The 22,591-nt window shown below is 50.0% G+C and overlaps 8 protein-coding genes across 8 annotated transcripts; 4 read left to right on the forward strand and 4 right to left on the reverse strand.

The window, feature by feature from the left end:
- Window positions 1-1,409: 1,409 nt before the first annotated feature.
- Window positions 1,410-3,285, reverse strand: N7474_003607 (cytochrome P450; the record flags this gene model as incomplete). Its single annotated transcript, XM_057195022.1, has 5 exons — window positions 1,410-1,597; window positions 1,649-2,147; window positions 2,210-2,454; window positions 2,519-2,812; window positions 2,886-3,285. The coding sequence occupies 5 exons, from the start codon at window positions 3,283-3,285 to the stop codon at window positions 1,410-1,412; spliced, it is 1,626 nt and encodes a 541-aa protein (XP_057052418.1).
- A 1,012-nt stretch (window positions 3,286-4,297) lies between these two features.
- On the reverse strand, window positions 4,298-6,076 carry N7474_003608 (sugar porter (SP) family MFS transporter; the record flags this gene model as incomplete). The annotated part of the gene is made up of 4 exons (XM_057195023.1): window positions 4,298-4,945; window positions 5,012-5,410; window positions 5,473-5,796; window positions 5,855-6,076. 4 exons carry the CDS (start codon window positions 6,074-6,076, stop codon window positions 4,298-4,300), a joined length of 1,593 nt encoding a protein of 530 aa, XP_057052419.1.
- A 606-nt stretch (window positions 6,077-6,682) lies between these two features.
- N7474_003609 (FAD-binding oxidoreductase) lies at window positions 6,683-8,519 on the forward strand (the record flags this gene model as incomplete). The annotated part of the gene is made up of 3 exons (XM_057195024.1): window positions 6,683-7,096; window positions 7,160-8,040; window positions 8,096-8,519. The coding sequence occupies 3 exons, from the start codon at window positions 6,683-6,685 to the stop codon at window positions 8,517-8,519; spliced, it is 1,719 nt and encodes a 572-aa protein (XP_057052420.1).
- Window positions 8,520-10,868: 2,349 nt separating this feature from the next.
- On the forward strand, window positions 10,869-12,414 carry N7474_003610 (uncharacterized protein; the record flags this gene model as incomplete). Its single annotated transcript, XM_057195025.1, has 6 exons — window positions 10,869-11,087; window positions 11,199-11,323; window positions 11,376-11,465; window positions 11,524-11,791; window positions 11,913-12,042; window positions 12,095-12,414. 6 exons carry the CDS (start codon window positions 10,869-10,871, stop codon window positions 12,412-12,414), a joined length of 1,152 nt encoding a protein of 383 aa, XP_057052421.1.
- A 1,228-nt stretch (window positions 12,415-13,642) lies between these two features.
- On the reverse strand, window positions 13,643-15,400 carry N7474_003611 (Sugar transporter STL1; the record flags this gene model as incomplete). Its single annotated transcript, XM_057195026.1, has 4 exons — window positions 13,643-13,930; window positions 13,986-14,805; window positions 14,867-14,931; window positions 15,002-15,400. The coding sequence occupies 4 exons, from the start codon at window positions 15,398-15,400 to the stop codon at window positions 13,643-13,645; spliced, it is 1,572 nt and encodes a 523-aa protein (XP_057052422.1).
- A 707-nt stretch (window positions 15,401-16,107) lies between these two features.
- Window positions 16,108-17,151, forward strand: N7474_003612 (alpha/beta fold hydrolase; the record flags this gene model as incomplete). The annotated part of the gene is made up of 2 exons (XM_057195027.1): window positions 16,108-16,233; window positions 16,303-17,151. The coding sequence occupies 2 exons, from the start codon at window positions 16,108-16,110 to the stop codon at window positions 17,149-17,151; spliced, it is 975 nt and encodes a 324-aa protein (XP_057052423.1).
- A 1,603-nt stretch (window positions 17,152-18,754) lies between these two features.
- Window positions 18,755-19,735, forward strand: N7474_003613 (palmitoyl-protein thioesterase family protein; the record flags this gene model as incomplete). The annotated part of the gene is made up of 1 exon (XM_057195028.1): window positions 18,755-19,735. One exon carries the CDS (start codon window positions 18,755-18,757, stop codon window positions 19,733-19,735), a length of 981 nt encoding a protein of 326 aa, XP_057052424.1.
- A 232-nt stretch (window positions 19,736-19,967) lies between these two features.
- Window positions 19,968-22,133, reverse strand: N7474_003614 (putative copper amine oxidase; the record flags this gene model as incomplete). The annotated part of the gene is made up of 4 exons (XM_057195029.1): window positions 19,968-20,103; window positions 20,150-21,120; window positions 21,176-21,752; window positions 21,805-22,133. The coding sequence occupies 4 exons, from the start codon at window positions 22,131-22,133 to the stop codon at window positions 19,968-19,970; spliced, it is 2,013 nt and encodes a 670-aa protein (XP_057052425.1).
- Between the last annotated feature and the right edge of the window lie 458 nt (window positions 22,134-22,591).

The raw sequence follows: 22,591 nt of genomic DNA on the forward strand, positions 1-22,591 counted from the left end.
AGGAATGCAGAGAGGCCCCTCTGTGGCGGACATATGCAGCCGAGCCCCTTACAATCCCTATCACTACAGCCTATTTCCAGGAAGTTCAGAGACTGTCCGTGGGAAGTTAATCCGAGCTCCTCTCCGGCTCGTGCATGGAAGTATGCCTCCGCCCGTCCAAGGAAAAGATCCACTGCACTGCCGCTAAACGGGATCTTATTTTGGACTCTCTCAGTATTCAGCCATTTCTTGATTACCGCGTTCAAGAAATGCCACAGCCACGTTCGACCATCCTCTGAAGCGCGGTGGCAAATACAGGCATCTGGTGGAGATGCGGAACTTCGATACAGGAACAAACATAGTTTGGGCCAGTCCCGGCGCCATAATTCCGATATCAGTCAGCAGCGCGGCTTGTTAGCGCCGACGGGAAACGGGGGGTACGGACGAAGTTTCCTTGAGCCGGAAGCCATCGCTATGTCTAGTCAACAAAGTATGGTCTGCTAAGACCCGAGGGCCATTCCCTGGCAGCACATCGGGGAACTAGAAGCCAGCCTTAAGGAGGTAAAGAATTATTTTCACTGGGACCTGAGTATCTGGTTCGCTGTTCTCAGCCTGTGCACTTTAGCAACAAGCACTTCTTTAAAAAATGAATTAAGAGTGTTTCTCTCGCCTTATTAGAGGTAATTGATTTAATAAGTGGTTATTATATGATTCAGAGCAATATTTCCTTTTTATTTACGACTTTGAAATATATACACATATATCTATAGTATATGTCTCGCTCCGGTTGGATATCCTGAACACAGTCTGTTAATGGTGGGCAGTCGATGAGGTCGGCTGATGCCAAGTCTCCTGCTTAGTTATTGCTTGCAGGGTTAAGTTAACTATATAGTTACCTGGGCTGCAGCTTGGTAAGAATATATTACTTTACCGCATGGGTTGAAATTGATACTCGGGTTTTGCTCCTAGGTACCCACGGAGGACCAACTCCCATTCGCGCAGTGTTGCGTCCAAAGAAGCGGAAGATTCTATGTCTTCAAAATGACACATTTAAGATCACAGGCGCTTAATTTAGTACAGGGGTGAAGTAGTAGGTCGATGCGAGACGGACGTGGAAGTCAGCGGACTGACTGATTAGGTGAAGACGAAGTGTTTCGAAATATATTGTGGCGTGAACATCGGACTTTTGGACCTGTCTGTGCTTTGGTATTTTGTAAGGTCCGATTCCGATATATATTCTTCCTTGCGTCTCCTGTATTTACTCCTCAGCTGCCATACATATCGCCGTAGGGGATGAACCAGAGTAAATGGAACTCTCTCTCTCTCTGTTGATCATTCTCATTATTGCGCGAATAGCGAAAAATTATGAGCAAGATTCGCTCCCTTTATGTAAGGGCCGGTTACTCAAACAGCCTCCCAGGAAATCAGAATTACTTCTCCTCAAAAATCAGGTTCAACGGCGCTACTCCCAAAGTAAAATGATCCTTTGTCTCAGTCACTAGGGGTGTTCCATCCTCTCCAGGGGCAAACTTGACAGCCGAGAAGCTGTGTATGAAGTAGGTGAGGAGGTCTCGCATCTCCGTCAGCGCCAGTGCTCTGCCAATACATCCGTTTGTGCCTAAGATCGTATTAGAAACTTGAACAGTTTGCAAAATCAGCATTTGCTTACCAATATTCCAAGTCAGGAACGCGTCTCGATTCTTGATCAGTTCCGGCTTCGAGTACCACCGTTCGGGGATGAATTCCTCCGCGTGTGTGTAGTTAGCCTCATCGCGCTGCATGGCATACACCGGGATTACAATCGTGGCCCCTCCAGGGATATATGTCCCGCTGATTGTTACTCCCTCCGGGGGCGTGACTCGCGGGAATCCCGAGGGGATCGCGGGGTGGAGACGCAGAGCTTCTTGGACTATGCCGTTGAGATGATGCGCTTTAGCCACGTCCTTGGGATCGAGCCGGGGCTTGCCGTTGAGCAATGGCTCCAACTCAGCTCGCAACTTCTCGACCTGCGATGGATCCTTGGCCAAGTGGTAGAAGATGAAAGTCAGAGTTGCAGCAGTGGTGTCGGAACCGCCAACAATGGTCAGTCTAGTATCGCCGCGTAGCCACTGGAAATCGCTATCCTTCTTCTCGGTCTGGTCATAAGCATGAATGAGATGGGCCAAAATCTGTTGCTGTATTAGTGGGAAATCCAAACTTGGCTAGCAATGAAGAAAGCCTTGTGCCTTACATCTCGCTTATCGGACTTCTTCTCCGTACGCTGTTTGACCTGCGAGCCGACAAACTCCAACCAGTTTCTTGTACCCCTTCCAGCCCATGGCATCTTGTGCAGGATAGGTGCCATCCAGGGGATAGGACTCGTGGGGCCGACATGTGCCATACTCGTCTCGAGAAGGACAGGGATCCAACGATTCGTCTCCTCAGTCATCATGTGGAACTCTTTCCCCAATCCCAAATCGCCCATGACATCGAACGCTACAGAGGATTGTCAGGATCTACCCTTTATTTTCAATGGTAGGGCAGTAACAGATAAAAGTACCGAAGTATTTGAACCATGCGGATGCATCAAACGGCTTCCCGCTTAGACGGATCATCTGTCTCACGAATTCCTCACAGTGAACGTACACTCTCTCCTCATATTCGCGAAGAGCGGTGGGACTAAACGCCTTGGTAAAAATCTTCCTCCGGGAATCGTGCACCTTCTTGTCACGAACAGTATGCAGGTTCACAAGTGGCAGGGACCGGTCATACCACGGCCCCTTGAAGCATTTCGACCTATCGCTTAAAACGAGCGCGACGGCCGCCGGATCATTGATGGACAAGTTCGCTGGGCCTGTAACATATCTGTCAGTCAAAGGGGGAAAGTATCTTAGCCTGTGTAAAATGACGATGTTAATGTTGCTTACCAGTCCTGACAATTGGGCCATATTTCTCGTGCATCTTCTTCATCACAAGGTAATTATCCGACTTCCGAATAATATACATATGATAGAAGTTTGATAATCGTGCTAAACAGGGTCCGTTGAATTTGCGCAACGGATGGAATAACACGCGATACAATCCGATGCTGCCATAAAGTCCCACAAAGAACGAAATTGAGGTAAGGACCGTGAGTGCGAATGCAAGCAGCAGTTGGTAATTAGTCAGACGCAGAATACCAACACCCAGGATAGCGATACCAACGAGAGCGCGGGTAAACCATCGATGAGCATACTTGTGATGTTCGCCACGGATGAAGTAGAGAAGATGACTGCAGATGCCTGCAGCTCCCCCAGCAGCACAGTACGTTGTGTAAACCACCACCATTTTGATAATAGTGACTGTGCAATACGTGGTGTCACTCCGGAAGGAGGCCGTGGTCTTTTGAACAACAGTAGCGTCGGGACCCCGCCTGGCTCCGGATCGAACAGATGAACTAGCCTAGCGGCATGGCGGTAGCTATGGGCCTCAAAGCCTGGTTGCGGTGTCTTCATGTTGCCCAGCCGACGGTATCAATGTGCCGCCGACAGACATGGTGGTGTGGTTGCGGTAACTTGCATCCGAGGAGCAAAATTACCTTACCCTGGGTCTCGGGATCATGACACATTACAATGTCAGGTAATGAGTGGCTGATCAATGATCCACTTGGTTCGTCAATAGAGGGTCCTTCTTCCGAAAGACTCAGTCAACCAAACCATCTCTCTCGTTCGAAGGCTCTCCATCGTCCCCTTCGTTCCAGTCTTTGTAGAGCTCATCCGTTTGTTTTTTTTTTTTTTTTTTCTATTCAATTGTCCTAATGAGGTCTCTTGGCTCTCCACGAGGTTTCGCTAATGGCTTGCTTAAGTGGATAACTATCGTAATCCACAACGAGTCAATACAAGCGAGCGAGACAGCCCAAAACACCGTAACAAATGCATTATCTTTATAACTCCATAGTCCAGCAACCACGGATCCTTTTCATTTGATTATTAGAATTGTGTTATTTTTAAGCATATCAAATACTATAGCTTGACTTGAATCGAGGTTAAAGAAGTTTTTACTACGTTGGCGGAAAAAATGATATAGATATTGGAACCTCAAAAGTTTACAGACGTTTCAACCTCATAAACACGCTAGGTATTGTCTAAATATTGCAAAGCTATTGTTAGTGAGATCTCAAGTTTGTAAGATTTCCGACACACTCGCTTGTGATATACGTTAGTTAATACAATGAGGCTCAGGCGCGTGGTCCAAAGGTGAACCCTCGAGTTTGTTCCCAAAGCGGCAGAAGGCTCTCATTCACTGTACATAAGACACTATACTGCGTACACAGAGATTGAAAATTCCGAGAGTAATCCACTTACTGGGCCACCTCAACGTGCGCTTCGGTGGGATCGTCCTCAGCCTTGACAACCTTCCTACCCCTCTCCTGTGCTTCTAGGTTCTCTATACACACATAATTGGAGAATTTTCTCGTGGGCACATTGTTCCGGAACATCTCATCAATCTCCTCGAGGGTCCGGCCTCGCACTTCAGGTAAGTAATACCACACGAATGCAGTGACTATAAGGCCGCTCCCGAACCACACGTACCCATACTTGGGACCCCAGTTAAGCACTGTCGGGTTAATAAAGTAAGGCGTGGTAAAGGCGGTCAACCACCCAAAGAAAAAGCTGACAGTGCTCGACAAGCCCAGGGTATAGCCACGGAGATGCTGGGAAGGCATCTCACCGGCAACGAGATAGACGTAAGGTTCTAGGCCAAAATTGAAGCCGAATACATACACCGACACGAGAACGATGAGAGCAATGTCCGCACTGGCTTTGTCGACATTAGTTGCGGAGTAAACGGCGGCCATGATGAGCATGCTGATAGTGCAAAGAGCACAACCTGCAACAATGATGTACCGACGGCCAACGTGTGTGACAACCGCCCAGGTTACAAACAGACCAGCGAGACCAATACAGTTGGTGACGATAATCCATTGGAACGGGTTAGCGACTTCAGCCTAAACTGTTGTGAGCTGCTTTTGGACTGTTTCTAATGCTTATTTTTGAAACGCGCCGAGACTTACCACTTCGAAAAAGTAGGTACCAAATGCCAGAACGAACATGCCCCCTACACCAGCATTTGCAGTGCCAACACCGACGGCAATCATCGTCCGTCGCAAATCAGGACCGCGGAAGAGTTTGAAGAATGTATTCCAGCTTGTCTGGATTTCCATCTCGCGTCTTGCAGCGGCCTTCATCTCTTCAAACTCCTCCCGCAGTGCAACTTCATTGTAAGTGCCCTTGCGGAAAAATTGCAGGCTGCGGAGGGCCTCTTCGGGCTTTTCACGATGCAGTAGCCAGCGTGGGGTCTCAGGGAAGAATGGCAGTGTCAGAATGAGGATGACTGGAACCGGGTAACAGACGTAGAGGGGGATCTGATAGGCTTGGCGGCTCATAATGCTGGCGGTTTCATTGTTGACTACCTACTCCCCTTATTAGCACGGCTTTTCACCAAAGGCAGGTTTGTTCTTTTTGGATGACGAACCATGCCGATCGTCGTTCCAATCGCTATCCAGCACGTCACCATACTCAAGCATAGACCACGGAAGTATGCGGGTGTGCACTCCTGCAGGTACAACACTGTAAAGTTCAGTAGCATGCCATTGCCGATACCAATGAGGATTCTAGAAAAGTAGAGTGCTCCCATCGAGGTTGTCTCAGACATGATGACCGTCGAGACAACCACGATTATCGACCCCAACATTAAGGCGTAGCGGCGCCCGACGTAAGAACCAATGAATCCGGTTGACGCGGAGCCGATGATATTGCCCAGGATCATAAACGAGGAGATAATCTGCTGGGGCCCGGACTAGTCATCGTAAAATGTCAGAATAAATTAACAGCGAAGAGGACAGGGTGTGAGTTACATGGATAGCCCATTCTCCGTCCAGAGTCTGGTAGCCAAAAACCTGTAGGAAACCTGGCATGGCCTGGAAGCCCGCAATGGCGCCCTTGTCAAAACCATACTCGAAGAGCGAAGTGCCCAAGTACAGCGTGATGGCGAAGATACGCCAGTTTGCCTTCAAGCTAGTGTCGCGACGGCCCTCGCCAAAAAATTGTTGCTCCCTGTCTGCGATACCGGGAGACATATTGGAGCCAACAGTGGGAACGTCTGCTCAAAGGTTATAATCAAGAGACCACAAGGAGGCACGTAACGACTACGCGAAGCCAAAAATGGGGTGAATTGAGATAATGGACGGAGTTGTCGTGTCTTTTCCTCTCCCGATGCCACGCAGAGACCCCATCCCTTTTATGAATTGGGGTGATCTGGAGTACTTTGAATTAAGGCTAACTGATCTACTAGATACTGTAGCAGGCCCCCGGACTCTTTAGAGTTCATATTGGAGTTGGCTGCGGGGTAGCGCCAAAGTCGCGTTTTAATCTTGGGTACAATCCGGTTATTGAAGAGGTGGGGAGATTATGAGTTAGGCGGCGAGCCTTTTAGCAATGTATGATTGGCGGCTGTGTTTATTGCCGGTTTGTCTCCGGAGACAATCTTCCTGGTCTGGCAACGTACAACGGCCCCGGCTGAAAGCCTCCGGGGCCATCTCTCCGACGGGAATGTTCCAAGTCGGATCCTACGGTAGGAGTTAATGAGGGGCCAATGGAGGGGCAATGCGCTAAGCAATTTAATCTGCGGTCTTTTCCCTCGGAGCCAAGGTTGTTGAAGCTCCAAGGCTCAATCCCAAATCACCATGGCCACGTACTCCCCCTTGGCACCTTTCTCGTTGGCTCTCAATGACAAGGAAAATGCAATGGCCAACGAGGTCCTCTCCACATGGAGGACAACGGCCGAACGTACAGCAACAGTCGAAATCCTGCCACCGGGACTCGACGCCGTGACATGGGCCGGCGTGCTCGGGGAATTTAAATCAGTCCTCGGAGACGAAGGCGTCTTAACTGGGCATGAGCATCGTGTCCGCTACAACGACCCATATTCGGAGGAATCCGATGAGCAGGAGAAACGCGGAAGCTCGGCGACCCTGTTTCCTGTCACCGTCGAGCATATCCAGGTTGTTCTGAAGATCTGCAACAAGCACAAGATTCCCCTGTGGACTGTGTCGCGGGGGAAAAACCTGGGATACGGTGGCCCGGCCGCAAGGGTAAAGGTATGACAAGCAGTCCTCCCTACCGTCATACGAAGAACTGCAGACTAAGCGTTACCATCCTAGGGTTCCATCATTCTCGACCTCCAATGTATGCGCAAAGTGATCGAAATCAACGACTGCTACTCCTATTACACCGTCGAGCCTGGTGTCACCTTCTGCGACATCTACCAGGCCATCCAAGAACAAAAGAAAAACATCTGGTGCTCCGTGCCTGCCCTAGGCTGGGGTTCGGTCGTCGGCAACGCTTTGGATAGGGGTTGGGGATATACCCCAGCGGGCGATCACTCGAACCAAATATGTGGTATTGAGGTGGTGCTGGCAGATGGCAACGTTGTACGGACTGGTGCTGGTGCGATTGACAAGTCACCGTGCTGGCCGCTGTTCCGTGGCGGCTATGGGCCCACATACGAGAGCATGTTCAGTCAAAGCAACTTCGGTATCGTAACAAAGCTTACGCTTTGGGCATCGCCCAGTCCGGAGGGCTTCATGGCTTGTCGCATTGATGTCGAGAATGAGAAGGATCTGTCACCACTGATAGATGGATTCCGCAATCTGCTGCTTCGCGATATAATTCAAAACCACCCCTTGATCGGGAATATCCCGCGCGAGATGGTCAAGCGTGGACAGCGCCAGGACTTTTATGATGGCCAAGGTACGGTCCCAGATGGCCAATTGAAAAAGATCCAAAAGCAGCTAGGGATTGGGTTCTGGTCCGCGAGATTTGGATTATATGGACCTAAGGAAATGATCGAATACAACTGGAAGAGATGTCAAAAGGTCTTCGACAAACTTTCCGGTGCGAAGCTTACAGGCAAAGCGTACTATCCTCCTGAGGGTAGCGAGACTTTGAGTCCGGAAGATATTCCCTTTCCAGAGCGCACTGTCGAGACTGGCACTCCCAGTCTCATGGCTTTAAAGGCCGTCGAGTATCGCGGCAAGGATGGGTACGTATACGATCCGCCAAACGTAAGCCTTGTTCGGTGCTGACCAAAATTTCAGTGGTCATATCTCATTTTCCCCTGTTCTACCACCCGATGGCAGCTGCGCTATGGCATTCTATCGTGATGTGAAGCCCCTGTGTGCCCAATATGGCTTCGACTATTTTGGTGGCCTCCATCTCTACCCCCGCCATCTCACTATGATCAACATGATCTACTTCGACCGCACGTCGAACTCCGAGCGTTCCAATGCCAACAAACTCTTTGTGGATCTTGTGGATCTTGCACGAAAACACGGATACAGCGAGTACCGTGCCCACATCGACTACATGGATCTTGTTGCCGATCAGTATGATTTCAACGGTTGCAGCTTGCGGGCGCTGAACGAGCGGATTAAAGATGCTCTGGACCCGAATGGAATCTTAAGCCCCGGGAAGCAGGGCATTTGGCCGAAGCAATATAGAAAGGAGAACAAGACATTTTAAATCAGGAACAGAAACCGGAACGGTTCTGTTCGCTGTATAATTACACTGGATCATTGTTGTGGAATTATTCTGTACTTTTAATATGTATGGAAATAGACACGTTGTTGCAACTAACAATAACACGCTCTAAGTCACCTGAGTCACTAATTAGGCAGCGCTCTTTGTGTGTGTGTGTGTGTGTGTGTGTGTTTGCTGCTGCCCTTGCTTGTATTCTATCTATATAGCAAAAGTTGGGGAAATGCTCACCTTTCAAACTCCATATTTTCTAACTATTTTTATGTAGGTGTGTGGGGTTCGATTAGCGCTATAAGGCGGTATATCCTATGTTTGGATCAGATGCGTGTTGGTAGCGCTACGGTGGTTCAAACATTATCATCGACTTTTAATATATCGCGCTATACCCGACATAGGGATTAACCGTTATCCTGTCATTTTACTATTCCTTAACTAAATCTCTTCAAATCTTACGCGAGGCATTTTAGGCCATATATAAATTATGTATTCAATATGGAAGTCATTCAGATGTCTTGAAGGCAGGTTAATATTTACCCCTAAAGCCTTAAATCCCAATGCAGAATCGGCTGTGATCCCGTCATTGCTACGTAATCGGACTCTACTAGTTCCCACCATTCTTGACCGTCTGGACCACATCAAGGATGTACCGCAGAAGCTGCACGCGCTAGAGTCTTTCTGAGTGGCCACCCAGAGTGAGTCGGCTTGGTCATACCGGTACAAGTCGCCGTACCAAGCAGACAGGATGTCGAAGAGCATCAAAACCTGCATGCAGTGGTAAATGAGCTAGTTTGGCCGCATCAACGGCAAGTTTGGCACAGTTGAATATATGTCTATGCATTTCCTTCACAAATCTGTCGATTGTGATGAGCTCTTGCGCTCTCCGCCGTGTCTGATGCTTGCATCGTGCCTTCACGCATGGCGGAATGAACTGGTTGCCTAGGAGCACATGGTGTCTCAGCCGAAGCGTCACGGCATTTTGTACTTGTCCGAGTTCTCAGGCGCTGCACAGAGTCTTAATGGCAGCATGATTTTTAACCCTTGAAATTTCGGACGAGCTGGCGGATGCATATAGGAAGGCTGTCACCATGAACGATGAGCAGCGCCCTTAAATTCGCCAAGCTCGACAAATACTGTCCAAGTATATCAGGTAAGATCATCGATATTCTCCAAACTATGACACGGGAGCTAATGTCATTTCCAGTGCATTTTGGGTCAGACATTAGTCACCGAGCTCACCCTGATGTCAGCTCGATTAGCCGATAATTTATTACAAGCCACGAAAGTGGCCGTGGCAAAGCAAGCAGGGGCGACTTCCTGAGACTTCCCCGCGGTATATTTGCATCGTACGAAATTTAAGAGCTCTTGATGAATCCATATGGCGAACTGTATTCTGCTTTTGCCTTTCATGCTGCGCAGGACATTTGCTTTTTACAATTGGAAGTCTTTCTAAAATATCTTTTGGGTGCGATAATCATTCGGTGCCCAGGCCATTGTCCCCTCTAATATTGACTATAGCCGGGACATAAGATTCAATAGGTAAAGCAGGAGATAATCAAAAGCCAGACATGCGCTCATCAGCCGAGATACAAACTCGTTTCTTGTACAATCCTGACGTTCATTTGACGGCTATGAACGGTTTCTCATGCCAGCCAATCAAGCAGATAACCTGCTGACCGCATTTTTAACCCGCCAGTGCAAACCTTTTACTTGTGATACTGGGCGCGCAAACGTAGGTTTCTGGACTGAGTAGAAAGCCGGGTCCTACGACGTCAAAGGGAATAATGAGCTAGGAGAACTCAATAAACAAGGTTGTTGAATTTATTTATGACGTATACTGAGGGGTTTGGAGATAGGTTTTGCATCACGGATTTCGGATCATCCGAAATCCAGTGTCATAAGATCGACCTCATATCCTGGAAACAAGCTCAGGGCTAGAACCGTCCCTATCACTGACCCAGATTACAGATACGATTGGCCGAGTTATTTTGCAGAAGCTCGTTGTTTTTCCGAGGCTCGAGCTTCGCGTCAGTCTCATCGGCTAGGCAAGCTGCTGAATGCGGCGCAGAGCCGGCTGTGGCATTTGAATAACGGAGCCGGCGATTCACCACTAAAATACCCAAGCGTAACCACAACTCAGGCCCAACGGAAATTTCCTCAGTCAAGTTTTACTTCCTTCTTCCTTGATTAACCATATTTCATAATGCCGCAACTTAAAAGACGTATATCAAGCATTATAAAACACGCCCATGTCTCCCGTATCGGATCTAAACCCCACTCATACGGCCAGTTACGAGATCTCTTCTATTTCTAGTCGAAGATAATACTAAGATCGTGATGAGCCCTCACCCTCTTCAAGCTCTCGGTGAAGCAGCTGGCTCCATTGGGATCGATCCTAGGGCCACGCAGCTTTCTTCATTGTTCCAAGGGGCCAATGACGGTCCCGCGAGAACAGCGGCAAAGTTGACCGGTGTGCAAGTTCCAGGAAAGAGAATGGACGACGGTCCCTACTTCACGAGTAACGAGGTGAATTTCCCGACCTGGCTCGAAACCCTCGTGGGTTCGCAATAAAATTCTACACGGGGGAGGGTAATTAAGATATTGTCGGTTTGAACTTTGTGGGTATATTTGTGCTGTTCAGTATGGTCTGCTGCTGACTATCCGTAGCCTGTTTTCTTTTGTCGCGATCCTATTCAGGGCCCGGACGTGATTCGCTCTCAGTATCGGAACCCGCAGAATTTCTTACTTGATCACAACTCACTGTTTGATCTCCTAGCCAACACTCCAGAAGGGTATGAAAAGATTTGGAGAGTAAATTCGAAGAACGTTCTAACATCAGCGTAGTAATCATGCTGGAATGATGTTTTTCAGTGATCATGGTACGCCGGTGGGATGGAGACACAACCACGGATACGGTTGCCATACATTCAGATGGTAGGCTTACATATAACTGTGTTCACATATGTCGATCTCGCTGATCGCGCTTTAACAGGGTTAACGCGGATGGAAAATTTATCTATATCAAGTATCACTTCCTCGCCAATCACGGTCAGAAGCAGTTTACTGCGGATGAGGCGACGCGGCTCAGCGGCGAAGATCCTGATTTCTCAAAGCGAGACCTTTGGCGCACCATTGAGAAAGGCGAGGAGATTATCTGGACAGCTCATGTTCAGATCATGCAGCCCGAAGATGCCGATCCAGAGAAACTCGGTTTTGACCCCTTTGATGTTACTAAAATTTGGCCCAAGGCTCAGTTCCCGGTATGATACGCTGTTACTTGATAATAATCACTTGCTAATCGAAAGAAACACCCAGTTGCACGAGTTTGGAAAATTAGTGCTGAATCGTAACCCGGAAAATTTCCACAGAGACGTTGAGTAGGCTGCATTTTCACCTGGCAGCATGGTCCCGGGAATTGAAGACAGCCCAGATCCTCTTCTTCAGTTCCGTACCTTCTTCTATCGCGATGCACAACTTCACCGAATTGGGGTAAACTGGCATCAGATTCCAGGTAAGAGTTTTATCTTTTCTTGGAAAGCCCCTCATACTAACCATAGCCTTAGTCAACTGCCCTTTCATAGCATCCTCATACGCTTCTTTGAACTTCGATGGTCAGATGAGAGTCGACGCTAATCACGCTATGAACCCCCAGTACGCACCGAACAGCTTTGTCAGCAAGTTCCGTCCTGATACCGCTGAAGCTCCCTATCAGCTTGCGGATAACACTTTCGGTCGCAAGTCCCACTTCTACCATGAAGGCAGCCCATCCGAGTACGAACAGCCTCGAGCGCTCTATGAGAAGGTTATGACCAGCGAGGCTCGAGGCCATCTGCACTCGAATACTGCCACCATGCTTAAGAAAGTGGAGTACCCTGTCATTTAAGTGAAATATTTAGCACAATTGTTTCGGGTTTCGCCTGCATATGCCCAGGGCGTGTACGATCTGTTGCCGGAGAAACCCTTCGGTTTCGATGAGGTGGAGAAGTCCTCGCGGGGGGCCGAGAAGGTGGGCAAAGATCCAAAGTTCTGTCCAAGTGCAGGGACGGATAAGTTGTTGGGACAATGCCCCGTGGCAAAGGTGTACAGCGCTTAATATAGCCCCGGGCATGGTCAATAGAGTCTGGCAGTATTTTTCATATTTTCACAACGAATTTTGGCATACGTCTCCGGCCATATTTCATCGGTTTCCACATGGAGGTCTCCTCGTCGTGGCATATAGTTGGTATTTGTCGGCATGCCAGCTTGGGAAACCATGGACAAAAGCTTGTACAGCACTAAACTGCTTTGATTTTTGTCATTCTTGGTATTATGCGTTGATCTCGCTTACTATGCGTTCTGCATTATAAAAGGGATATTTAGATTTTACTCAGAATGCCATAAATCTTCTATCTTGATGATTTTGGCCACATTCCCACATTTAAGACCAGGTAATGAGTGGCCGATCAAGTGTCAGCTAGTGCTCAACACTTCGGCAGAACGCGCGAAGTAGATCGGATGGGTCGAAATTTCTTCAAGTCCCCCGTTAATATGGGTAGAAAATGGGTTCTGCCAAAGCCTATATATAGGTAGTGTGGAAGTCAAAGAGGTCCATTATTTGCCTATCGCAAATTCGAACGACGGAGATGTTCAGAATAATCGCGCTTGATCAATCTAGAAGGAGTTCTGTAGATACACGGCACATATTATCCATATTCGGTAGGTGATCGTCATCTCCGAGACGCATATGCGTGTAGGAATTAATTGCAGCCAGGGTCGCGAAAAAGAATTGCAGGGAGCCTAGGCCCCACTCATTTTCTAGCGAAAATCTACTAGTTAGGCCTGGTTGCAGGCGGTGCTTGTAGCGTACATAGATATGGGCGATACATACTCATAAGAGAACTTTTATGTGCAGGTCCGGGTATCTCTTAAGACTAACAGCTAGCCCCTAGAACTAGGTGCATGCGAAACATTTATACATAGGCCCTCTGACCTCACTTTTATATATGACCTCTAAGTTAAATACAATGCAAGGTTATGTGCATCTGTGAGGTAGCGAGGTAGTGGACAAGCGTGACTATTTAGGCCAACGATTGCACCCGCAATCATTAAATATAGGAGTCGTACCGCTGCTCTCATACATGAACCACCTTGTTCTCAGACGCATCCAATTCGGCCGCCAGTCGTCTTTCTGCTTCAGCCATGTCACCGCCAGCTTGGGCAAGTCGGTCCGCAAAGGCATTTTCGTTGGCAAAAACCAGGGGGCTCTCTGCCATGAACAGGAGGTTTATTTCTTCGAGGGTGCGGCCGTTAGTTTCGGGGAAGAATAAATACACCAACGGCAGGCAGGCGATGTTGAACGACGCAAAAACCATGAGAGTCTTCCATTGTAGACTGGCAAACATGCTTGGAATCACGAGGGTCTGTGTGACAGGATTAGAACTAGGTTTGGGGGTACGGTTCGTGATTTTGCCATACCGTGATGCCGCAACCCACGGCCCATCCAAACACTGCATAGCTGTTTCCAAACGCTCGAATCTCCTGCGGCCAGATTTCCGTCGGATAGAAAAACGCGATCATCAAGACAGTCTGCGCAAAGAAGAAGGTGAAAATGAAGACCATGCTGACCGACGCAGCGCCGTACGCGGCGGCGTTGTCCGGGTTGAGCTGTCCCAGACGGCCCAGACCGGCGGAGAGGAACAGCGCCACGCTCTGGATGGAGAACCCAAAATACATGGAGATGCGCCGTCCAAACCGGTCAATTGTAAAGATGCCTGCAATCGTGGCTGGGATGCCGATCGTGTTGACCAAACCGGATAGCCATCCGGCTTTGTTGGTATCGTATCCGGCTTGACTGAACAACGTGCCCGCGTAGACAGTGATGGCCAGGATGCCAGTCCATTCCATCATTAACATGATGCTGACGGCCAGCGCGACTCTCCTTCCCAAGTGAAGCTTGCCAGAGTGACGACCAAAAGTGACATTGCAGAAACGGTAGCGTTTGTGGTTTGACGACTCAACAGTGGTGTCCAGCTGTTCGATCTCAGACATCAGGTCGGGGTCTGCCAGCGAAACGTCCCCACGGATCTTTGCCAGGATTTCGACTGCCTCGCTGCGTCTTCCTTTGGCCATGAGCCATCGCGGCGATTCTGGGAGGAACCACACAGTCAGGAGTAGGATAACGGTAGGAACCACTTGTAATGCTAGTGGGAACCGCCACCGGAATGATGTTGGATGGTTCTTCAAGCCGTAGCCAATCCAGTAGGCAATGGTGATGCCGGTATAATTGGCGCAGAATCTACACACGATGATCGGGTCAGCGCATAAAGGTAGGGAGAAGGTCGTCACCTTGGACTTACACCAAGGCAAATGAGGCTCCTCGGGTATGGGCCACGGCCAATTCCGAAACCCAGGCAGGTGTGACCTGATCGCACCGGTTAGCGATTCCGCTTTGTCGGAAGAGACAGCATGGCCAAAAGGAAAGAGTATCATACCGTATTGATGAAGCCGATGCCGAATCCCGCAATTACTCTAGCGCAGATGATCATATCGCTGTTCTGAGCCCCGGCCTGCAGTGACCCTCCCACGACTGCGAATAGACTTCCCACGATAATAGCAAGCTTGCGCCCGGATCGGTCCGCCAGACGACCACCGGCAAAGCAGCCGAACATGGCGCCAAAGTAGTAAACTGCAACGATGCCTCCTTGCTTCGTGACGTTGGTAACCTTCCCGTTCCTCCCGATCTGCATCGTGTCAATGTATCCGGGGATCGAGTTCACAGAGCCCATGACTCCCTGGTTGTAACCCTCATAGATGAGAGCGATTCCGGAGAAGAGGTTAAGGGCCAAGAGAACAACCCAACCGGGAATGCTCTTCCATGGCATGAATGTCATTTTCACGAGTATGTACTGGATGACGCAGAGAAATGGGGCACGAGGAGCCGGAATATAAGCGTATGCGTGCCGAGAATATCGTCCATGGCCGCGTACTTATATGCGTCATCGTAGGATACGGCATCGATATCTTACAGATTGAACTCCCAGGTCCGTCCAGCTGCGCCGGGCGGTCGGAGAGTCGCCCCAGAAACGGCCCAGAGACTATGTCCCCGTTTTCGAAGAAAAGGCCAAGGAGAGACCCTGACCCGCAAAGGTTGGGGGCGGGACCTCTGCATCCTGGCCAATAAGGACGCCGGATTCTCAAAGCAATTCCCGCAGGTCGATACCAATATTCGCTTAAAAGCTAAAACGCTGAGCAAGGGAAAAAGGGTAGAGCGGCTCGAAAATTAGATCGACCAATCTCTCGAGTCATTCAGTGGGGCTTTTTGCAAACCATGACAAAACACTTGCGTGGATTGGACACTTTGGGGACTAGGAGCAGCGAAGCTACCCCCGCGTTGGAGACACGTCCGGTTTGGAGTGTTGGCCATTAGTGGTGTTGTAAGAAATTTCTTTAGATATATATATGAGACGGAGGTACAGGGCTGAAGGCATTACATAGGCGAATCTCGCGGAATGAATGGTTGTCATTTGACTCTTGCCCAGGTGCTTCTTCAGAAAAATCGAGCTTCTGGTCACAGCATCATTAGGTTAGTCATTGCACGATGGGAGTCACAATCTTGGACCATGCGAAGGACCCTGTTGAGCATGAAAGAATCCGTCTGCCGACGGGTGTCCGGATCCATTACTACACCGCAGGAAGCGGACCAGCATTGCTACTTCAGCATGGGGTAAGACAACTATACAAATAGACTCGCCGCACATGTTCTCCCTCAGAAACGCTGACGGATGTAAATCAGATCCCCAAGACCAGCTACTACTGGCGAAAGGTCATTCCTTATCTGACTCCATCCTTCACCGTCGTCGTACCGGACCTGCGCGGAGTGGGCGACAGCAGCCACCCGGATGGTGGCTATGACATGGGCACGGTAGCAGATGACCTCGCCGAGCTAATGACCGCGTTGGGTCATCGGACCTTCCACCTTGCTGGCGAGGACTGGGGAGCGGCCGCTGCGTATCAAGTGGCAGCGCGCTATCCCGACCGAGTGCTGAGTCTCGTCTTTCAAGAGATGCTCCTTCCCGGCTTCGGACTCGAGGACTGGGCTCAATTCCGCCCGGACCACCCCGAAACACATCTATGGCACGTCAGCTTCTATTATGTCCGTGACGTGCCGGAGATGCTGCTCATGGGGCGAGAGCGCGAGTACCTGACATGGTTCATCAAGAATGAAGCATATGATCCTGCCAGCATCGACGACGATGCTATCGACGAGTACGTGACGAAGTACTCACAACCGGGCGGCATTCGGAGCATGTGCAACATCTACCGTGCGACAGAAACGAATGTTCGGCAGAACCGCGAGGCAGCGCAGACAAAATTGGCCATGCCGGTGCTAGCTGTCGGAGCTGGGAGCTTTATCGGCGCAGAGGTGAAAAAACAGATGGAGCGTGTCGCGGAGAATGTGACCTACGAAGAGTTCCGTTATGGCCATCAGCTAGCGGAGGAATGTCCTGGAGCACTCAGTCAACGATATCTGACATTTCTCCAGTCTCTCCAGATGAAGGCTTTTCCGGCGCGGAGACTGGTTTGCGGTACTGATGACGGAGATCCGTCGACGGCCGGCACATCCACAGATCAATCCCAATGATGGGTGTTCTCATGAGGTGCTTTGACTGCAGAATAGGCCTAGTAAACACCATCCTACGGTAGTAGTTCAGGTTTCTTTATGAGAGAGCTCAAAGTGTATTATTGGTAGCTCATGGCGTTACGAGACCCAAGTTGATTATGCTGGCATTGATTGAATTACCGTCACCGAACGAGCGTCCATGGCAGTAGCGTGTGCAACTGGAGAATTCTTCCCTTTTTACAAGTTCTATCCTATGGTTCTTGCGACAACGTCGGGTGTGGGCTGTTGATTGTGACGTCCTGCAGATTTCATGTATAAGCGAGGTTATCTTCTGGACTGGGAAGCTCGAGAATTAGCAGATGTTAGCCAGAAGAGGATCTTGAAATAGTATATCGATATTTACCTTAGACGTACCATCTCTTTTGTAGAGTAATGGTTATTTTCGATTTATAAAAAGATGGTTAGTTTGTCGATTTTAAACGTACTTGACTTACTAGACGGGTCTCTCATGTGGCCAGCAGTATACTCTCACAGAAGAAAAGGGCGGGCTGTAGAGGGCACTTTGTCATCACTTATGACCATCAATCTCCATGCTTTCTTGACTAGCTTATCCAGTAAGAAATAAATCTGCGTTTGGGAAAAGCTCCTGAAATTAGTTGAGATGAATCGCCTTGGGCAATTAAACCCCTTCTATACGTATTATTCCGTTTTACAGCGGCTAAAATAATGATTCGCTTGATCTACTAGATATCTTCCCTAAAAAGCCCGCAAAGGTAGCATTCTCGCTATCGCTTCTGAAAACTAAGGACATAGATTTGCTCTTATGAGGAGTCGAATTTCATACATATTAACAACCCGCTCTATCGCTTAATGTTCCTACGCGCGAATGAGTAGTAGGAGATAAGGCGAAATAAGACACCCGATTAATCAGCTTCTTGTGGGAGCCACTACGACGATAAAACAAAGATATCTTGGTCAGGGCACTAATAAACGTAGAAGATAAGCCATCCATCGGTAACAGCTCGATGGAGAGAGGTAGTTATCTCCTTCAATATTCTTGGGCGGATTATACCGGAAGTAATCTGGCTCATAACCGACGGTGAGATTCCACTATCGGGCGGGTGAACTAACCTTGGCGCATTGGCATTCTATTCTCTTGACGTACCTGCACACTGGGTTTTTCGTGGGCGGACTGGGTTTGGTCGGGTTTTGGCGAGACCTACTTTCCATCGATGGCCCATCTCAAGTTGATGGGACATTAGTCGCATATTGGTGTAATTCATGAAATTTAGCCATCACAGTTTCTATCCACCTTAGCTCCACACAGCCTCATGGCAAACGCCAGCCTTCTTCATCTTTCCCCTTATGATCATATCAGCTTCCTCTAGATTTTGCATGTTGGCAGTGGCAATTATCTCCGCATACCGTACTCCGCCTGCCTTCCTGTTCTGCAAGACCTCCTAGTCGATAATACAACTTCCCACATTTCCTGTCCCAGCTGGATCTGTAGCACGTCACGTGATAACCAACCGCCCCCAGCTGTCCCTCACCTCTGCTTCTCAAGTTGTTGTTGCGTCACCCTCTCCGACTGACATTTGTCCCCCACCTCCCAAGCGATCCCTCAATGAAGCCTCTACTTCCCGTGATTACTTCACTAGCGGCCGGTGCCTTGTCAGCCGCACTCGCGGAGCCGGAGGCCCTGGCTACAGACCACGAAACGCAGCTCCCCCTAGTGATCTGGCATGGGCTGGGCGACGACTTCGAACGCGAGGGCTTGCAGGAGATCGCTGCACTAGCTGCCAAGGTTAATCCAGGCACGTATGTGCATCTGGTACGGCTGGCTGACACGGGGAACGACGATCGACAAGCGACCTTCATAGGAAATGTGACGGAGCAACTCAACACAGTGTGTGAGCAACTAGGAGCAGATCCGATCCTGGGGAGTGTACCGGCGGTAAATGCGCTGGGCTTCTCGCAGGGCGGCCAGTTTCTTCGCGGTTACGTGGAGCGGTGCAATGCGCCCCGAGTGCACAATCTGGTCACGTTCGGCAGCCAGCACAACGGGATATCGGAGTTTCAGTCGTGTTCGACAGGCGACTGGGTGTGTCAGGGCGCCGAGGCGCTGCTCCATGCAGGCCGGTGGACTGAATTTGTGCAGAGCCGTCTCGTGCCTGCGCAGTATTTTCGTGACCCAGCCGAGCTGGACGCGTATCTCGAGCATAGCAATTATCTGGCCGACATTAACAACGAGCGCGCGCACAAGAATACCATGTATGCGGCGAATGTGGCAACGCTGAACCGTTTCGCCATGTTCATGTTCGAGAATGATACCATTGCCGTTCCCAAGGAGAGCGCCTGGTTCGCCGAGGTCAACTCCACCGATGGAACGGTGACTCCCCTACACGAGAGACCGATTTATAAGGAAGACTGGCTAGGTCTGAAGCAGCTCGGGGATCAGGACAAGCTTGATTTTCGCACGGTGCCCGGCCAACACATGCATCTGTCCGAGAAGGTGATGAAGGAGACCTTCAAGGAGTACTTTGGTCCCACTGGTCCTTCACAGTCGTCGCCTCCACGTCTGATCGAACAGCCAGGGTCTCAATAATAATGATTACGGGCATTCATCTCGGGCGTTGCGGATTAACTAAAATGATAACCCATTTGCGACTTTCCTTGTCTTGTGCTTTGGCATTCAATGTACAGCGGTCGGCTTTGTTCCTGAAGTAGATCGTACCGTCGTATCATTTGCTTCTGATTCTTCCCCTTCCTATTACAGAAATTATGCTTAAATCGCTTCAATCTTCTTGATCGTGTCACCGAGGTACAGCTCATCCGGCTCAGATATGTGACTTGCGGCAGCATTCGGAGTCCACCAACCGTGACGATCCGTTCTTTGATGACGGTACGTCGATTGAAGGGTTTGCGGTAAAAAAGTCCGCGGGACGGATCATAAGCTGGAAAATCTCCACGGGCCTGCTACTGTCAGTCTGGGATTTCGGGGAAACGCGTCAAAACATACATGACGGGCCAGTCCTCTACTCGCGGGTTGTGCGTTATGCCAAACGAATTCCATACCACCACGTCGGTATCGACCACAGCCTCTTGCCGGCGAACAGCATCTGCGACTCCGTCCACCTCGTTCTGGCTTTGCAGCGTATACCGCCCGCCAGCATAGAGTTCCCCGTCTTGGTACTTGGTGACCCAGACGTGGTGCTGGGCAAACTGGGCACGCCGCGCTTGTACCGAGTGGGGATCCGCCAACAGCAGCTGTGTTGGCAACGGAGTGAACTTGTACCCCACTGGATTTCCACTGATCGGGTTCATTTTGTGCGGGTTGATCATCTTAATGGTCCGATTGTGTTCCGGGGCAGCATCGAGCCATGTTGCACGATCCACCGTCTGCTTGTTGACCTGATAGAAGTTCCCGTTGGGATTGGTGACGGAATTCATGGGCACTGGGTGCGATTCTTCAACTACCACTGAGTTCCGTGGTCCGTCAACGGCCGGGTCAATCCGAACATTGAAGATATGCTGATGGTTTTGGGCCAGGACCCCCCCGCTGACCACGTTGCCGTACTCGCTGACCTTGCCTGCGTCGATGTTGACGACGTTCAGGATCCCAGTTGCGCGTGCCTCGACGGTGATACCACCGGACTGATCGAATTTGTAGGCGAAGATATACTCGTAGTTCGCCAGAGTGATGATAAACTGCGCGACCAGCTCGCGGTTACGGGTGACAACCGCACGGCCAGTACGCCAGTTGGAGTGCTTCCATCCAATGCCGTTGTCCTGTTCATGGAGACAGATGGCGTTGGGAAGAGTCTCAGCGGTGCCATCTGCCTGCGTGATTACGGCGTCGAAGTATTTGATGACCCCCAGACAGTCACAGCCCAGGGACAGGTTATTGGCCATGTTGCCGCCACCGCCATCGCCAAAATCGAATGCCTGCTTGCGGTGAAAGGGGGGACGCGGATCGGCGTAGGGAACCGTCTATGGCGTCATGTCAATCTTGTAATTCCTGTGTCAAGAGGGCTCAATTACCTACCATCTCGCTGATTGCCAGCCGGTACATCACACTGCGGCCGTCATACCATACGTCGTGGATAGTGGCGCCTTCTCGCGGATTGAACCCAACACGAAACCGCCACTTCTGCCACTCGACCAAGGACTCATCCGTCACGCGGAAAGACGGTCCCTCCGGCTGAACAACATTCAACGGTTTGAGGTCCTTTCGCGTTCCTTCGGGCAGCAACTCGGGAATGTATTCGGATGGCTTGCAATGACCGATGATATCACGCTTGAAGGTCTGTTCCAGCAGCCCATCGCCTTTGCCGCCGGTAGCTGGCCGGTCTACTCGAATAATTTCTTGGGTGTGTGCGTCCATGACGGGAATCACAGGCAAAGGGAAAGAATAGAAGTTGGAGTCTTCGTTGCCCGATCGCTTGTCCTGGGCGAAGCAGAGACCCTGAAAGTAGCGCCGGTTTCCATCGGTGAGATCCAACCCGCCATAGGGCCACGGTTCAATCACGACTTCAAAGCCGTCTGGCAGATCAAAATCAGACAGGGCCTTCTGGAACAAGGGTGACTTGTTGCATTGGTCCAAGAGGACATCGAACTCGCTCCTGTGGATATTTTAGTGGACGCTCTTCTGTATCCGAGGATTGAAAGCGATACAAAACCAGGCTGGCGTGGTGTTGTTTCCCGACCACCGTGTGGTTGACCTGGGTGCGCGACACCACATCCACGACTGACTCGTGGAACTGGGGGATACGGTCGGCCCCGATCACATCGTACTGGCACAACGCCAGGCGCGGCGGCCGGGGAGTAGTCGGGCTCAGCCGACCAGCGTGCTCAAGAGCCAGGAATTCCTGCACCTGTGTCTTGGGTGGTTCCTGTAAGAAGATCTCGCGAAAATCAATCACTGTGCCGGGATGGGCGGCCTTGACCGCATCACGGGCCAGGTTGGTCTCTGCCTCGGAGAGGATGGCGAGTGGGTGAATCATGGTGCAAGAATGGGTGTTTAAACGCCAAAAGCTCAGTTAAGGGATATATGTATCTTATAGAATTCCATTCTTAGTATTATTATCTGACAGAAACGCCGCCTCGGAATGTCGGTATGCGCTCGGAACGGAGTGGAGTTGGACGAGACAGTCGTAACCGGGTTTCGTGCGTGGCTCGTGGTGGCTAGTGATGCAAACGCCCGACAGTGTTGAGCTATCTATGTCCTTTTTATGTCAATTCCCTGGCTACAAATATGCAGAAAATAATCTCTTACTAAATCTCTGAGACCCCAGTAGAAGTAGTTGCACATAGAGCTCCCAGGCCTCTCAAAGGCACTTATCTAGACAGCACTCTGTGCTGTGAATGGCTTAGCTCAAATACGATATCGCCACACCTTGTGAAACCCTTTTCCCACTGACAGTAATAATCAAGTGGAGCCCTGGAATTGCTTCCGCGATAA

Source organism: Penicillium riverlandense (genome assembly GCF_028828495.1).
Source record: "Penicillium riverlandense strain IBT 135883 chromosome Unknown utg000003l_segment0_segment0, whole genome shotgun sequence".
Taxonomy (NCBI): Eukaryota; Fungi; Ascomycota; class Eurotiomycetes; order Eurotiales; family Aspergillaceae; genus Penicillium; species Penicillium riverlandense.